At 33.2% G+C, this 16,923-nt stretch overlaps 1 protein-coding gene across 3 annotated transcripts in view; it reads right to left on the bottom strand.

Moving 5' to 3' along the window:
• Positions 1 to 5,215: 5,215 nt before the first annotated feature.
• Positions 5,216 to 16,923, bottom strand: part of LOC111031596 — a 50,128-nt gene continuing 38,420 nt past the window's right edge. Inside the window, exons 1-4 of one of the 3 annotated variants that reach the window (XM_022311623.1) lie at positions 15,900 to 16,026; positions 15,495 to 15,682; positions 6,258 to 6,448; positions 5,216 to 5,482 (exon numbers count right to left, since the gene is read on the bottom strand). In XM_022311623.1, coding sequence (XP_022167315.1) covers positions 5,304 to 5,482; positions 6,258 to 6,448; positions 15,495 to 15,682; positions 15,900 to 15,932 — 591 coding nt within the window. In that variant the 5' untranslated portion in view covers positions 15,933 to 16,026 and the 3' untranslated portion in view covers positions 5,216 to 5,303. Of the gene's footprint in view, positions 5,483 to 6,257; positions 6,449 to 15,494; positions 15,683 to 15,785; positions 15,841 to 15,899; positions 16,027 to 16,923 lie in introns of those variants that run through there. The other 2 variants (XM_022311625.1, XM_022311624.1) reach the window with 2 other exon arrangements.

Here is a 16,923-nt window from a genome sequence, read left to right as displayed (position 1 = left end):
CATTTTGTAACTTTAATCGCGTTATTAGGATTACAACGTACCTACATAATAAATCGGACCGTTAACAGAACAGGACGCGCAGGTATCGCCCGAATAGAAATTCGACGTTCACGCGTCGCAGTTTTAGCGGTTTCCGAGTCGCCGACGCCGATCGTGTATCCCCAAAAAAATTTGGTCGTCTGGACCGGCGGCATCGCGTGGGATTATGCCACGACATAATATTATCTGAACGCAAGACGAGGCGATTATAATATACGACGACCGGGGAGGAAAAATAATAACAACTCGAAAGTGGAAACGACAATCAATGAAAATCATCAAGGTGTGAGGAGTCGTCGACGTGGGCATCGTCGGTATCGTGATATTGTGTAGGTCGAGCAGAGACGGAGACCGAGTCTGAGCTACAGCCGCCGTCTGACGTCTGTCTGTCTGGTTCACCGTGGCGACCACTGACGAGCCATCGACGTCGTCGTCGTCGTAGTCGTCGCGTGTTCGCGTGACAGGTTGGGTTAGAGAACGCGAATTTACCACGGCCATTTTATTAAATTCCATTTGCACTCGATTTATTATTTATTCACGCGAGGTAACCCGTTTAAAGTGGTGGTTTTTTTTTCCCCGGGACCTTTCCTATATCTGCCAAATTTTGATATTATCATAATAGGAGAAGCGCATGCACACACGAGTGTTATTTAAATTCGCTCGACACGCTCTTTGTACAACCCGTCGTTATAAATTCCATATTATTTTATGGTGTTTTTTGCTAAACAAAAAAATTGTGTTGTATCGATCGGTAACATAAAGCAATATAGTAGTAAAAGTAACGTATAACAGTTGTAACAATAATATGATGATTGATCATTTTTATTTAATACACAGTATCATATATATATAATATATATGTCATAATAACGCGGTTAAAACTTAAAATATATTTCCATCCATGATTAATAATAATGTAGGTGCCTACTAATATTTTAATGTAAATCTAATACGTTTGGATTTTATTTAAAAATAATTTGGTACATGACAGGTACTACGCGTATCCAATACAATAGTCTCACGATTTCTACCCCCAGACCCCAGTCGACCTATTATACTTGCAAATAATTTAAATTACAATAGCGAACACTTGAAAAAATATTCGTCGCCGATGAGTAATAACGGTTTGTTTCTAATCGTATTGTATTTTAGTGTACGACGGTAAGTTTTCGGCACTTTAATAACGACGTGTCCGTGACCCGCGCTCTTGGCGGACGTCGTAGCGACGACGGACTTTTGACGTGCTTTATTATATTACTTACAAAACATAACACTTACCCACCCCGTACGTAAAACGCCATTGCAGTCAGCTTATTATTGTATGCGTTTCCGTAAACTTCCCCACAGAGTGATGGATTCCGGGAGCAGATTCGATCTAGTTGGTGCTTTGGGCGGTCAAGAGTAATAAATTCCAGTTATAGGCACTTTCACAATAATATGGAAAAACAAAAAAAAAAAATCAAACACAGAAAAAGAAGTATGTGACCGCTTTGGTGTACAGACAGTCGAAGGCGTCGAGCGTACCTCGTCATTGTGTAAATCTCTGTATTCTGTTATGTATGGGTTTGGTTTGAACTCAATGACAAATCACGTTCGTGAACTTAGCGGCAATCATGTAACAGATTTCAATTAAACCTATCCAACAATTTTGTTGGACGTTTGTTGGACATTGTTGGAAAGGTTTTACAATTTGTTGGACCGTCATTAAAAAGTTATAAACATTTTTCCAAAACCGCCGCTAAGTTCACAAAAAAGTTTTAAAAAAGTTTGCCGATGGTGTGAAGTTAGCGGCACTTTTTCAAAAATTCGTATAAAATAAACAGAGTTCCAACAAATGGCAGGACCTTTCCAACAACGTCCAACAAACCGTTGAGAACAATTTTGTATAGTTTTTTATGTGTTTGATTTAATGTTGGCCGTTAGTGTGAACTTAGCGGCGGTTTTGGAAAAATGTTTATAACTTTTTAATGACGGTCCAACAAGTTGTAAAACCTTTCCAACAATGTCCAACAAACGTCCAACAGAATTGTTGGATAGGTTTAATTGAAATCTGTTACATGATTGCCGCTAAGTTCACGAACGTTGACAAATCATCTGAGTAACCTCGATTTCGAGCCAAAATTACTGAGCATTAAATTATTATTATGTTGTTACACATTAAAGCATTTTTTTATTGTTAGTAAAATATTCGACAATTAGTATACCTACCTATAACTCCATGGGTTGAGTACATTTTAAGTTAAAAACATTGACTGTAAACATCGCATTTGAAAATGTCGTTGTATGTGTAATATATAACGATATACGTTCAAAGTTTCAAATCCTCTCGACAATTATTTTTGATTTACAATAAATTAACAATAATATTTATTCATTGTTTAAATTTTAAAAATTGATTTCGTCCGATTTTATGTGTGTATGAAAAAAATTGCGTTAAGCTATTTTTTTAAATTTTTCGGTTTTAGTATGAACTACTTATGAGGAACTTTGTATAAAATGTTAAAGCTCCTTGATAGCTTTATAGAAAAAAAAACCAGAAGAAAATCGAAAAATGTCTTTAGAAATCTCAAATAGAGAAATATATTTTTTTTAAACTATACGATTTATAGAAAATTCTAATATAAACATTTGGTGACGACATTTATTCGTTTTTAAATTACAACTAAATAAGAAAGTAGAATTGTCAAAAACTGTTTTTGCGTATGAAGTTTTTCCCTAATTCTCGAGGTTTTTCCCTAATCTTTTTCCATTGTTTTTTCAACTATTAAGAAAATAAGTGAAATTGTTTACTTTTGAAACCCACACAGTGCCAACCAGATTTACTTTCCTACCAGATAAGATATTGAAGTTTAAAATCTTAATTTTTTTAATTCTCCGAGATATTATACAAAAATTTAAAAATTAAATATTCAAAAAAACAAACACATTATATGATTGTAAAATCAATGCATTTATGGCTCTTCCAAACATTTTAAATTTAAAAAAGATGGTAAAGTGAGTACCGATCTGCTGTACATTAGGTGTCGGGTGGGTCAACGTAATAAGTGTGTTAGTTTTGAATTCAATGATTTCAAACCATTTTATACGAAAAACGATTTTGCAGAACGAAGACGGATTTCAATGATTTAAAAATCATAGGTACCTATATTGAAAATACTACATTTTCCCAATTTTATTTATGTGCTCTTTTAAGTTCAATTTTTATAGGTAAGGTTTTCGCATAAAAAATAACGACAATACACAAATCCAAGAGCACACTAGGTAAATCTTGTTTTCATTCTAAACTTTTTCAAAATATGCGATATACCTAATACTGCGGCCGCATTTTCAAAACTGTGGATCTGCATTTCAATTATAAACACATTTTTACGGAATCACCGCTTATGTGTTATTTTATTTTATATACCAGTGTCAACTGAACGAACAAGTGTTTTGTAACTCACCATTTTTGTAATGTCTTACATAACAATGCATGGAAAAAAAATGACTGTGCACTTAACAACTCTTGGAAATATTCGGGATAACACTTCATGGTGTAATTTGGTCGGTGTCCTGAAGTATTCGAATACCAAGGTAAACAGATTTTTTGACTACTCACAGACGAGTCGCAGTAGTCTACAAGAGTCATTCGAGCCCATGTACGAGCCACACACCAACAGCACAATCTCCTACTGACCTCAAAGGACCGCCGCGCTAAGGAATGACCTGCGTCAAACATGATGTCCTGTTGCCGCTGCCGACTTCTCGGCTGGTTTCGGTTAATCCAACAAGTGTAATAATAATTGTTTATCGTTTTATTGTCCTGTCAGTGTACGAAACTAACACATGATAAGGTACAACGAATAGATTTTTTTTTTTTTTTTTTGATAAGTACTTATACCAGCTGATCGGCAGGTAACTCAGTTCTCGGTATAGTATGTCATAATTTGGTTAAGCAAATATTAGTTTATTATCACGGTTGGGGACGAGCGTTATCAGTACTATTACAATTATTAAAAATAAAAAACGTGTTTCTCAATAGATGTAATATAATTTACTATTCGTATATATGTATATGTGAGTATTGGTATATAATTGACGTTTTTTTTTTGTAAATAAAACGCAGACACACAATTGTATTGTGTGAAAAGTTATGTATTATAACAAATATGATTTATATGCGTACTGAATTAAACACTTACACCAATATTTATTTATTTCGAAAATAAAATAAAGAGTCTGTTAAAAAGTTGCATTCAAAATTATTACAGCGAACGGGGCTTAATGGTTTTTTAAATTTTTTTCGGTTCTTGGCTTAAAACAATAAAACCATTATTAATATTACGAATGACCCTATATAATAATTGTTTATAATATTATATGCTTTATAATAATATTATCGGTGACCTACTTTATTTTTTATTCACGAACGAACGAGGAAATTTTCTCGTTTGACGTTTACACGCAGAAATAAAAGTCGAGATTTTATAATATTGATAAATTACAGACAGGTGTTTATTTTCACATGTTTATTGCGAGTTCAAAAGCATAATAAAGCGCTTTGCATTATTCAAATGATTCGAATTAAATATGAAAATTTGATATCGTAAATAATGAGAAACGTTTTAGGCGGCCTGTGTGCACTGTGCATTAATATAGCATAAACATTCAGCCGTAGACGGTCATTCGCTGGGATTGGTGCTGGTTTGAAAATATTATTATATTTTAATGTAAAAAAAAAATATGTATACAATCCAAATCACAAGACTATACAAAAAAAAAAAATATTGTTTATGTTGAAGAGGTATTAGTCGGAATGTTAATCTGCAAGGAAAACGTTAATGTTAATCGAGCTCTTTCATTTGCATTCAGCTACCGCCAGAACACAATATTTTATTTTATTTTTATTCTTTGCATAGACCGGCAAGTAAAATCCCGTTAAAAGAATGCGTTGATAATAATATTATTCGGTTTTTTTTTTTTATTATTATTTTTTTCGATCTAGTCGAAAGAAAATTAATCCCTTACATAAAATAAAAATAAAAAAAGTCGAAAATAAGAATTAACAATTTAAATTTTGTTCTTTTGTTCTTGTTCGAGGACGAGGGAAGGCAAATCTTTATTTCTCGGAAGCTATTAATTTAACGATAGTAGGATAACAAACTGCGCACTGTCTTCTTACGGCAAAGACGGATTATGAATAAATAAATATATATCGTTTATTTTATTTATTTTTTGAATGGAAGCAAACCAACTCAATAATAACCTAGAGTAATACAATAATACTAATGTGTTGTGTGCGCGAACAGGGCCTGGAGCCGTGTGAATATTTTACTTCGCTGAAACATCACTTCTTTCATGCAGAAGCTGGTGAACAACCACGGACATTCGTATTTGATTTTGTCCTCGATTCTGGTGCCGCCGTGGGATAGGTCGACGAATATCATTTCCGATTCGCTGTTCACTGCAACACGAGGTTTCCAGGTTAACCAACGCCACGACAAACGGTGTAATAACGTTATTAAACTTGGTCTAAATAATATATATAAAAATATGTGCACTTGCGTTCGAGGGGCGGAAAAAAAAAATCAAACGTGTAAAATGAATTGATAATGAGGTCGCGGGGTAATGGGCTACGGGGGAGGCGACGTGTTTCTATAGAATACGACGTGCTATCGCGCGCATACAATATTAAACCAAATAAAGTCTATGCGCCCGAGGGCCCTCACCGCGTGGTCCAATCTGTCCATTTTCAAAAAACCACAAAGACATAAATACAACAGTATTTTATGATGAACATTTCGCTTAATATGTACTAATATTAATTTGTTTGATGTGCGATTTTATATTTTTCACTAGACTTACTTATATTATCTAATAATTATAGTGTGAATATTTTAAGGCGTAGTAAAAAGAAAAATTTTGTTTGGGGGGTTGAGATAATATGTTCGACACCTATCTGAAATATTTCAAACATATGTCAGGGTTAGGTTTTTTACTATTGTTATTATTTTCGATAGATGAAAAAACATCTATGTAAATCACTTAAAATAATAATTTTAAATTATTGCTATACTATCCGAGTGTTCAGTATACTTTACACTTTTTTTTTTGGATATTCTGAGGTTATATTGTGTTGTATAATCGCTGAACATAATGTTATTGGTTTACAGCTCGGCGTGTGCGTGTGTGGGTGGATATTTGTGTGTGGGTCGGTGGGTGTGCGTGTGTATACTCACGACAATAAATCTTGGCGAAACATGTCCGGTGAGTCGATTTGATGGCGCGTTGCGAATGCGATTTGTCTACAACGAAATCACCGATAATCTTGCTCATCACGAACGGAATTTGAGATAGGCGTTCTTCGTACTCGACCGTGTAGTTCCATTGCTTGTAGTCCGTCGATTCGTGCGTTATTATGAATTTCGTTCTATATAATAACAACATACAACATGAGAAATGTGAAAAAATAACGTTTACTCGATTGTGAGTACGCACAATAATATATCGCGGTAGTCGTATATTTTCACTCTATGTCTGTCATATATTGCGTACAGTAAGTCGACCTAATATATTGTTACGTTTCCAGTGAACAGTTTGTCAGTCCATAGTTGGTATCTAACCTAACCTTGCATTTGATGCAGTCCCTGATGGGTCTACAATATTAATTATACATAATATAGGTGGTAATTTAATATAAATACTTATATAAGAGTGTTAAATTATGACGTTTAAGAAGAATCATGTAGCCATTTAAAAAAAATTAATTCAAAATTATTTCCGACAATATTCCAGTAGAATATACGTTGTAGAATAAAATATTACGAGAATATGAATTTTCAATAAGTATGTATATATGTGAATTTGGAATTTATAACCTAAGAACCATCCTTTTTTCGCCCGATTCCACTTAGTGTTGGACGCACTGAACCGTGACACTATTGTGGACAAGACGAGTCAAAAAAATTATCACACAATACGTACATTATAATATTAAAATATATTTTGGTTTTTTTGTGATGAGGCCCAAATCCGCAGCCGCCTCCGAGGACGTCGGCTCATAGATCGAGTTTGCTATAGATGCTCAATATTTCAAAGCACATTATGAATCGATGTTGCCGCAAACGTTGGTGTAGTATTTTTGTCTGTATTTTATTTACGTTTGATTTAATTTCATATACATATGAGTGCTCCGCTGAGACAACTCGTGTATGTTATACAATTAAATTGCTACGTGACATACCTGCAGATTCGGCGGTACCGGACGTCGATTTCAAACGACGCCGATCCATCAGCAAAAGTCATTTTCACATGAAGTATTTAGCCACGTTTCGTATACTTCAATATCAGACATATTGTATACTGGGGTTGATTTCTATTCGTTTCTTTTTCTACTTCTTCTTTGTCTCCTTCTTTTTAAACTGACACAGTTAGATACATACTCATTCATTACCCCTTACAATTTTTAATTTTTTTTTTGTCCTAGTATTATAGCACGACACGGTCATTTTTCCGCTATTATAATAAATTATGGTTTATTATAATGAATTACAATAAAAAAAATTATAGCACGGCGTTATGAATAGGCAATTTGGTTACACTATTTTTGGTTCCTTATAATATTATATTATACATATTATTATGTACATTAATATTATAATATGTTAGGTATCTAAAAAAATGTATGTAAATAATATATATATAAATATATTTATATGAGTAATTAGTGTTTTATTTAAAACATATGCAGAAAACGAAACAATTAATGTACTGCATTAAATAATCAAATTTAATTATATTTATTCTATTAGCTAAATGGTACCGCCATTCGCCAACTTCAAACCTGCACTTTTGTCTACGTTTCTGTTGGTATATAATTAACTAATTTAGTTATGTTATATAATGATTGATATTGATGCTTTTTTAATTACATTTCTGTTGAATCGTTGATTGTCACTTAATATTAGTATTAAATATGATTTACCAAAAATCAATATTAATTTAATACTTCATTGACCTTCAAATTAATTTAGATTTAATTTTAATAATTATAGAAGTAAATAATTTATCATACCGTTTTTACGTTAAAATAAATACATTTACGTTTATTTTTTTCATTGTCGTAAAATAAATAAAAGTTTTACTGTAGGTATTAAAAACAAAAAAATATCAAATGCAAATAAAATCATGAACTAATTTAATATTGTGTTAAGTTGTTCAATTATTATCTGTTTGTTTAAAAAGTAATTGAAATTGAAAAGAAATAATATCAAAAAATGAAAAATATAATACGCCACTTAGAAATAAAATTAATTTTACAAATATCAATATCGTTTTCTTTCAAAACCGTACAATTTCATCTCTAAAACGTTCTATTGATTTTAGTTTCGTATTAAAGGAAGTTTCAATTCTGTTGACCATGTCATCTTTAAATAAATAAAAACCAATATAGGTGGAGGATAGGACAAACTTTAAGAAGACGTTGTGTTTCTTAATAATAATAAGAACCATCTCAATTTAATTTATACTTTACATCCTTGTAATAAATAGTTATTGGTATATTAAAAATTAAAATTACACTAAATATTTGTTGATGAGTATATTATTTCTTAACTATAATAATGCTCATAGTCAATATGTAAACTCATTGATTGTATTTAATTTATTAAAAAAAAAAAAGAATTTAAATTCACACACTTCATTATAGACTACATAAACCCGAGGATAAATAAATAAAAAAATGTTATTTTGATCAAATTAGGTCAAATTCAAATGAATACGTCAAATACAACTTTTCAATGTTTGTATGAATTCCTGTGAAAATATATATATCCGTCGTAGGTGAACAAAGATAATCTGACACTGTTGTTGAAAGCGTTAAATTTGAATGGACAGGATGGAATGTAATATTATTCGGGTTTTGTTTTAAGAGTAATTATTAATAATTATACACTCTCTTGAATTATAAAACCCAACTGCTCATATGAAATTAAATTATTATAAAATATCAGTTAGACCTTGACGTAATTGTGTCTATTGTCTAGGCATATCATACACAAGGGTGGAAATCATATAGGCGCCTCACCCCTAATTAAATCATAGCTCAAACCCCGCAGAAGATTAAATACTCTATACTGCGATATAAGTGCAATAATAAGATCAACCTACGCATTCCCAGTAGGGGTCGCGGTGGCCGCAACCAAAGAGAAATTATAAACTTATAAACTCTACGAAATAAATTCTTGAAAACAGCACTAAAATCCCCTGGGCTCGTATGAAACAGCATCGCAACGATACGGGATTAACCTACACCTATCAACATGGATAACAAATCAATTTAAAAACTTCCACGGCAGTGTGTAAATAAAACCGAGAGATCTCTTCACTTCAAAATCTGCAAAAAAAACTTCCGTGCTTACCTCGATACTGCTGTCGATGCTATCTTCCCGTTGAAGACCACCAACGCCAACCGCATGACTTATAGACAAGATCTTAGTCGGTCGAAGACAAGTCGTGACACTCTTAACAATAATGCTTTGTACTCCTATTGATTCTATACAGTTACGTCGTACACAACGCTCATTTTAATGTTATTACAATATGCTAAATACAAATGAGACAGAAAGTAGAGACCGTGTGATTGACATTATATATTATCAATGGAATATAATTACGGTATGTATGTAACATTTACCTGATTGGATGTTATTGAAACGACATAATAACCGTTGGAGACTATAACTCCGAAATTGTCATCGACGAAACAACATTCGTCATAATTGTGTATTTGATTATGTAAATCGTATAGTATTATTGGAACAGTTTATTGCATTTTCCACAAAAATAATGCGTCGTGAATCGATGATACCGCCGAGTATTTTGATATTTGCAATGTCACGTTGAAAACGCAAAAAGATATTTTGCGGCAATAGAAATAAAAACGTTGTGAAGCAGCGGCTAAAAGAAAAGCCAAATATTGTGTCATATCGACTAATTACAAACATAAATATGGTATGATCGTATTAAAATTGCATCGTACTTGTATTGTTTTGTACACACAAGACCGTTGACCGTGTGCACACAATAGCGCGTGTACTATTATTTTAATTCTATTCCATCGTAATCGAATCAACTTCGAAATATTTTGACCGTACGTTTATATGATAATATAATACTATTCTGAGCCTTATACGTATAATAATAATAATACTATGTTACTGGCAAATCCCAAAATCCGGGAGTGAGCCTTGAAGTGGTTGTTGATAATAATAATAATATTATGATCGAGTAGAGCAAATCCAGAAAACTCGTCTGCTTTTGTCAAAAAAATACAATAACGTGCAATCTACACGCGATGAGTTTTAGTATTAAATATTGTGAAAAAAAAGACTGTGGATATTGTGAAATATTGGGTATCGTCATTGTTCTAAAAATATCTCATAATAATAAATAAACGATATTATATAATATCACAGAAATACGCATCTGTTTTCAGAAAAAAAAAAAATACAAATAACAACAATTTAATACGTGAGTCTGTACCACAGATATATAAACATACATGTTTATATATCTGTGGTCTGTACCTTTTATTTTCCCACAATAAAGTTAAAACGTCAACAGTTATTGTTGTTTAGTGTTTACCATTACGATATGATTCGATGCTAAATCGTTTGCGTCCAACAGTGTAACGCCATCTGGTCGAACGTTCGCAAACTGCTGTGGAACGAAGCAAAAGAGTCGTAAAAATGTACCTCCAATACGTCCCTGGTAACCTCCATGGCCTTTAAAACTCACAGATTTCTAAAGACTCAAAGGACTTATGGTTGTGTATTTAAATATATTTTTGACCGACTGCATGTCCACTGACTTTATTCAGTCTGTTGTTATTGCATTATTGTTACTATTATGAGTTTACAATTATACGTTGTTTTGATCAAAGGCACACTTGACTCGTACTTAGTAAGTCGATAACTTTATGGCAAAATGCCATTCTATCTTTATAATAGTGATGCGCGTGTGTAGTGACGTAGGTTTTTAAGATGCGACCGGCGGGCAAGGAAGTTATACGCCGGAGTCGAATGAGTCGATTGTACCAATCATTCTCAACAGCTGATGTGTGAAACGGAAAATGGTGAGACATGTCGTTTCAGATGGAGGAGCGGCAAAGGTGGAGGAATGACCACGGACGACCATAGAACGTGACATCCAAGGCGGTGGGGTAACTCTTGAGAAATAAGGGCGCATGCGCGCAAGGCTATCTATAAAACGTAAACTGTCATACGCTTGAAATATACATTTTAATTTGTAAAAAATTGTGAACTGTTGTTGTTTATGTTAATAAAGGTGGCCGCCCGACTGGAAATCAAAGCAAAGGCAGTCTCGGAAGTCACCCCCCGGGTCGGCGATTTCAGGATAAAAAAAAAAAGCGTATACGTAAAACCAAGTCAAAATCCTAAACTAAAAACCAAATGTGTTAGGTACAATGTAAAATACAAACGGTTATATCAAAAGATATCCATAGTTAATTTTGAGGTAATATGAAATATTAAAATAACGCATGCATTAGGGTAGTATAGGGTCAATTGTACTAGTTAGTTTAGTGCTGAGGGAGATCACGAGAAAAAAAAACTAATTTATTTCAGTATTTTTTTTTTACCAAGACTTCTCAGAATTCAATTAAAAATGTAATAAACCCGTCACATTTAACTTGCTTAATTTTTAAGAAAATTATTCAATGACATTCTCAGCCTTTGATCAATTGTATAAACTGTCCATAAAGATGTACATGATCGTTAATTGCGCATACAACTTTTGATCATCAGAAAATTATTTTAGTAAACCTATACTGCAGTGGCGATAATAATTATAGTATTATATGATATTGACACTGTGGCTAAAGTCACAATAATATGATATTTTGTTGGTTTGTTTTTTATTTTCGTACAAGTAATTTGGACATAAAAACAGCTTTTTTAATTTTGTAGTTAAGCTCTAGTTCCGAGTATAATTGTTCGTTAGCATTCTGTATTTTAGACCTAAGTATTTATTTAAATAATTACAATATCGTGTTACTAATGACGTTTGAAAAACAATGTGTATTGCTAAGACATTTAACTATTTAAGTCTTAATAACTGGAAGAAACTGAAATTCTAAGTTGAAATTATTTTCGTCATTAATTTCCGACTTACGCGACACCTACTTCGTAATGAAGTAAAATAAGTATATTTTTTAATGAACAAAAATATTCGTTGAGCATAATACTGTGTCCATTGCAAAGGTATAATCGGAAGGGGGGTCAAAAGAGCTTCCCCCCGTAAATTATTTTTAGTTTCATTTAGCTATACAAGAATATGTCATAATATCATGTTGTGTACCCGAAACGTTATATAGACTATAGCTCCCCTAGTCCCCTCCCCACCACAACATAAATTCATCACGATACGGCCATAATTGTCCACTGTCCATTGTGTCTACGTGCACTTCGACGTGAATATTACAAGTGCGAATGAGAGAGTATTAAAGCACACGCAGGTACAAACTGCATTGCAGCTTTATTGTTTATACCGGCGATTTAACAACAATAACAGATAAAGCGCAAACTATGAATCATTAGATTGCCGCGTTCACGCGCCATTTTTATCTAGAAAGCACGTTTCGCTGGGGAGGCTTTCATATACGAAATATACAGGGTGCGGCAGAGCCGACTGACGAGTTTCGAAGGGTTATAAAAAATGAACAGTAAAACTTAGAGAAAAAAACTTTTTTTTATTAAAATAAGTATTGAATCCCATTTTTAAAAATTATTGTTGGAAAATCATATCTCGAAGACGGCGGCCGTCAGCATCAATACACTGTTGTAGACGATCTCTGAAGCTCTCATATGATTTTCAGCACGTTTCGACTGGTATGGCTTCGATTTCCTGGGTGATTTTCTGTTTAAGGTCTTTTATGGTATGTGAGCGATGTCTGAAAACATTATCCTTAAGGTAGCCCCAGAGGGAAAAATCACCGAGGAAATCGAAGCCATACCAGTCGAAACGTGCCGAAAATCATATGAGAGCTTCAGAGATCGTCTACAACAGTGTATTGATGCTGACGGCCGCCGTCTTCGAGATATGATTTTCCAACAATAATTTTTAAAAATGGGATTCAATACTTATTTTAATAAAAAAAAGTTTTTTTCTCTAAGTTTTACTGTTCATTTTTTATAACCCTTCGAAACTCGTCAGTCGGCTCTGCCGCACCCTGTATATATATATTATTACAATGTACCCATTTTCCGCGTACCTTTCCGATACCGATGCGTTACAAATGTAATATGTATGGCGTGTGTGTGTGTGTGTGTGTGTGTGTGTGTGTGTGTGTGTGTGTGTGTGTGTGTGTGTGTAGTTGGCGGGGGCAAATCTCAATTTCGGTAATAGAATTTTTCAAGAGTTACCTCGGAGAATTACACCCCGTTAGACGAAAAATAATAATATATTATATTGTTATCATTTTTAGGATAGATACTTGGGCGTATGTATTCCACGATACTCCGCCGCCACCACGAGTCGGGGGAAATAAAATTCAATTACTCTATACAGTGATATATATATATTATTTGAAAAAAAACATCCGACTGCATCGATATTTTTTTATATCCCCGCGTAATGTACTTGCACACACATATATATAATATACGTACCCGCAGGTATCCACCATGACATAATGACGTACTATGCACCTATTATACTACAGTTATTGTTATTGTGGCGTTATTAAAATAAATATTTAACGCGTGATAAACTGTTTTGCCAGCCAGAAGTGTTTGATCCCACATTTAATATGTTGTACACAAAGTGCTCGTGGCTGTTGAAACGTATACAAAATTAACACTGTCCCACAAATAACACTCGACTAAAATTTGTCACGAATGCAGAGGGGGGGGGGGGAAAGGAGAAACATAAAGCATATAACAGGCGGTGGCGTAGAATATTATTCTCCAAACGTTTTTTGGTAATATGATTATGTAAACAAATGATAAATGGCCTATTAGGGCGCCGCATCGAGTACAATTTTTGCTAAACTGCGATGGAGTTACGAAAAGTCTTTTAGCACAGTCAACCATTAATAATGAAAACATATTTAAGTACATTTTTTTTATATTTTTTATTTCCAAAACGCATAGGGCACAATTATTATATAGACTACGCGCACCGTTGTGTATATGAAATTATTTATGAAAAATAAAGGTAGAACAGTAGCAAGTTTAATTTAAACTTTTATGACACACTCGAAGGGCCCAATTTGAGTTAAAACCTATTTGGCTAAAATCGCAAACATAAAAGATACTTATCGTTCATTTGATGTGTATAACGCTATAGACTTTAGGGGGAAAAAATAAATGACCGACAATTTATAATTCTGAAACTTTTTTTAGGGGTTCATTAACGAAAAAAAAAAGTGGCATTTTATACTTCATAATAACCCTTGTCAATTTGTTTGTGCTTATAAAAATACACACAACTGTATACATGTATAACAGGCATGCCAACAATATTGTACTCCAATTTTAATTCGTACTCATTTCTCAATAACCGCTCGTAGACATTTATTAAACGCAACCATAAACTTTAGGATCACCTTTGTTAATTTTTTTTTTATACTCTTATAATATTTAAAGTACTTCTATACATTTAAATAATTCTAGAAGACACATTTCGTGGACTTTATATGCGGAGGCTACGACGATGTCGGAAAATGTTGGTCGGTACGTATCCGCGCAAGAGCGAAAAGTTTCTACATAAATAGTTGTCTCAGAAACTATACCTAACATCATTGATGTTTCAATAAACCTCATATTATATAATATTATTGATAACCTACTTCTTATCACGCTGAATAAAAATGCGAGCTATGCATATAATTAGCACCCGAGTTTGTAAGCGGATAAAACTGTAGGGCGTCGTTATAAAATATTTCAGTACGTTAGGTTATTTATTAGAGAAATGGTACACTACCGAATTCGACAGACTTGCGAATTTTCATATTCAGAGATAAGTTAATACAGACAATAGTCGTATGCAAACGATTTGTGAGTATTAAAAATCAAAACATCAACAGTCCTATGGGTAGTGTATTTATTTTCTCTTTATGTCCGTCGTTTGCGCGTACCAATAATGTGACTGAAGCGTTTCGCAACACGTTTCAAACCTCCCCCCCCCCCTACGGTATTTTATACGAATTCCATTGTACGATATTAATACATAATATCGTAGTGCTCTGACAACGTCTGGGCAACAGGTTAGGTTAGGTTGAGTGCGGAATACTTTGAAAACACAATTTCATAGAATACGGCTCTGTTTGTCGTCTTAAAATATCACGATAACCGGCCATTATTTCCACCGATTTCCCGGTTCGAACAATTTATGACAACACAAATAATTATAATACATTTAGGCGGACCATTGAAATAATATTATCGTACACTCACATGGTTGGATTTAGCTTCATCACGTTGGAGAAGTCCGACACGTATTCCCAGACGTCTGTTGGCTTGGCGTTTTCCATGTCGCTGCTGATGAACCGAACGTTGTTCTCGTGCTTGGCCGTCACAATCAGTGCCAACACGACAGCTAAGCTACCGAAAACCAGCATCCGTCGGTGTCTGTGAACGATCATCTGTGCGCATAGACCAAAAACGGACGGATGTTAAATTTATAATTATTATATGTGCTGTTTCTGTTTTTTTTTTTTTTTTTATATTATATATTTTCAAATATACCGAAACAGTATCGTATACCGACGATGGGGTGGTGAATGGGGGGGGGGGAGACAGTGTAATGTATGGCGACAATAATCGACAGAGTAATAATGATAAAATAAAAAATCAGAATACTTTGGCGTAATGCACGATTTTCGAAAACTTCATGGTTGCTCAGCAGTGGTTTTGACGTGGCCGGCACTGAACACGACCGATTGCGCGAGTCCGATTAGTCATATTGTGTTCATGATATCATAATAATAAAAATAATGTGTACGCGATGTAGACGGTTTTGAATAATTTTGTTTCAGATAATGTTATTCCGGTATGAAAACGACAACGGACAGATGATAATAATATGCCCGTAGCCATACTGCGACGGCACATTAGCATCATTGCGTCACGTTTACTTGTAAATATAATAGTATTTTATCGTTCACGTAACGAAAATGGTAATACATTGTCAAATAAAATTCGATCGGACTTAATCCGATCTGTGATCATTCGTCTACATTTCACAACTATACGTTTCAAAATATTTCCTCATTCACAAAATATAAAGCAAAAAGTAATATGCCAAAATTACTTAAACGATAAATGTTGATCTAAACATTTTAATTTGTCTTGTCTAATGATATTACTAAACAAACTAAAAGTTACTAAAATTCACTTTTTTTCAAAAAGGTGTCACTATTCTAGTATAATGTTTTTAAATCGATTTTATTGTAAAATCATAAGTACCCACACAAAAAATATAAATACTCATTGTGTAGAGTTGAGATTTTAGTATTTTAGGTAACAAACTTATAACGTATACAAACGTATAATAATATCATTAATATCTATGTCAATATTTAACCTATATTTTATAGTATAGTGTAGTAATATTTGTTACAGTTTATTAATGATTTGTAGATCATTTATTTACTTTCTTTATACATTGACACTGACATAATATTCATAATGTATTGGCAGAATACACTACATATATTAACCTATAATGGTAAGTAGTTAGTACCGAATATAATACCTAAAATGTTAGTTGATTTTTGAACGACAGTTTTTATTTTTACAGTAAGACATTTTGATATTACCTTTAGAATGTATTCATCTAATCATCTTACATTTTAGATACTGAGCAGAACTAGATATTCAACAT

The sequence above is a fragment of the Myzus persicae genome, unplaced genomic scaffold (genome assembly GCF_001856785.1).
Source record: "Myzus persicae strain clone G006 unplaced genomic scaffold, MPER_G0061.0, whole genome shotgun sequence".
Taxonomy (NCBI): Eukaryota; Metazoa; Arthropoda; class Insecta; order Hemiptera; family Aphididae; genus Myzus; species Myzus persicae.
The sequence above is the reverse complement of the archived record's forward strand: the minus strand, read 5'-3'. Positions and strand labels throughout refer to the sequence as shown.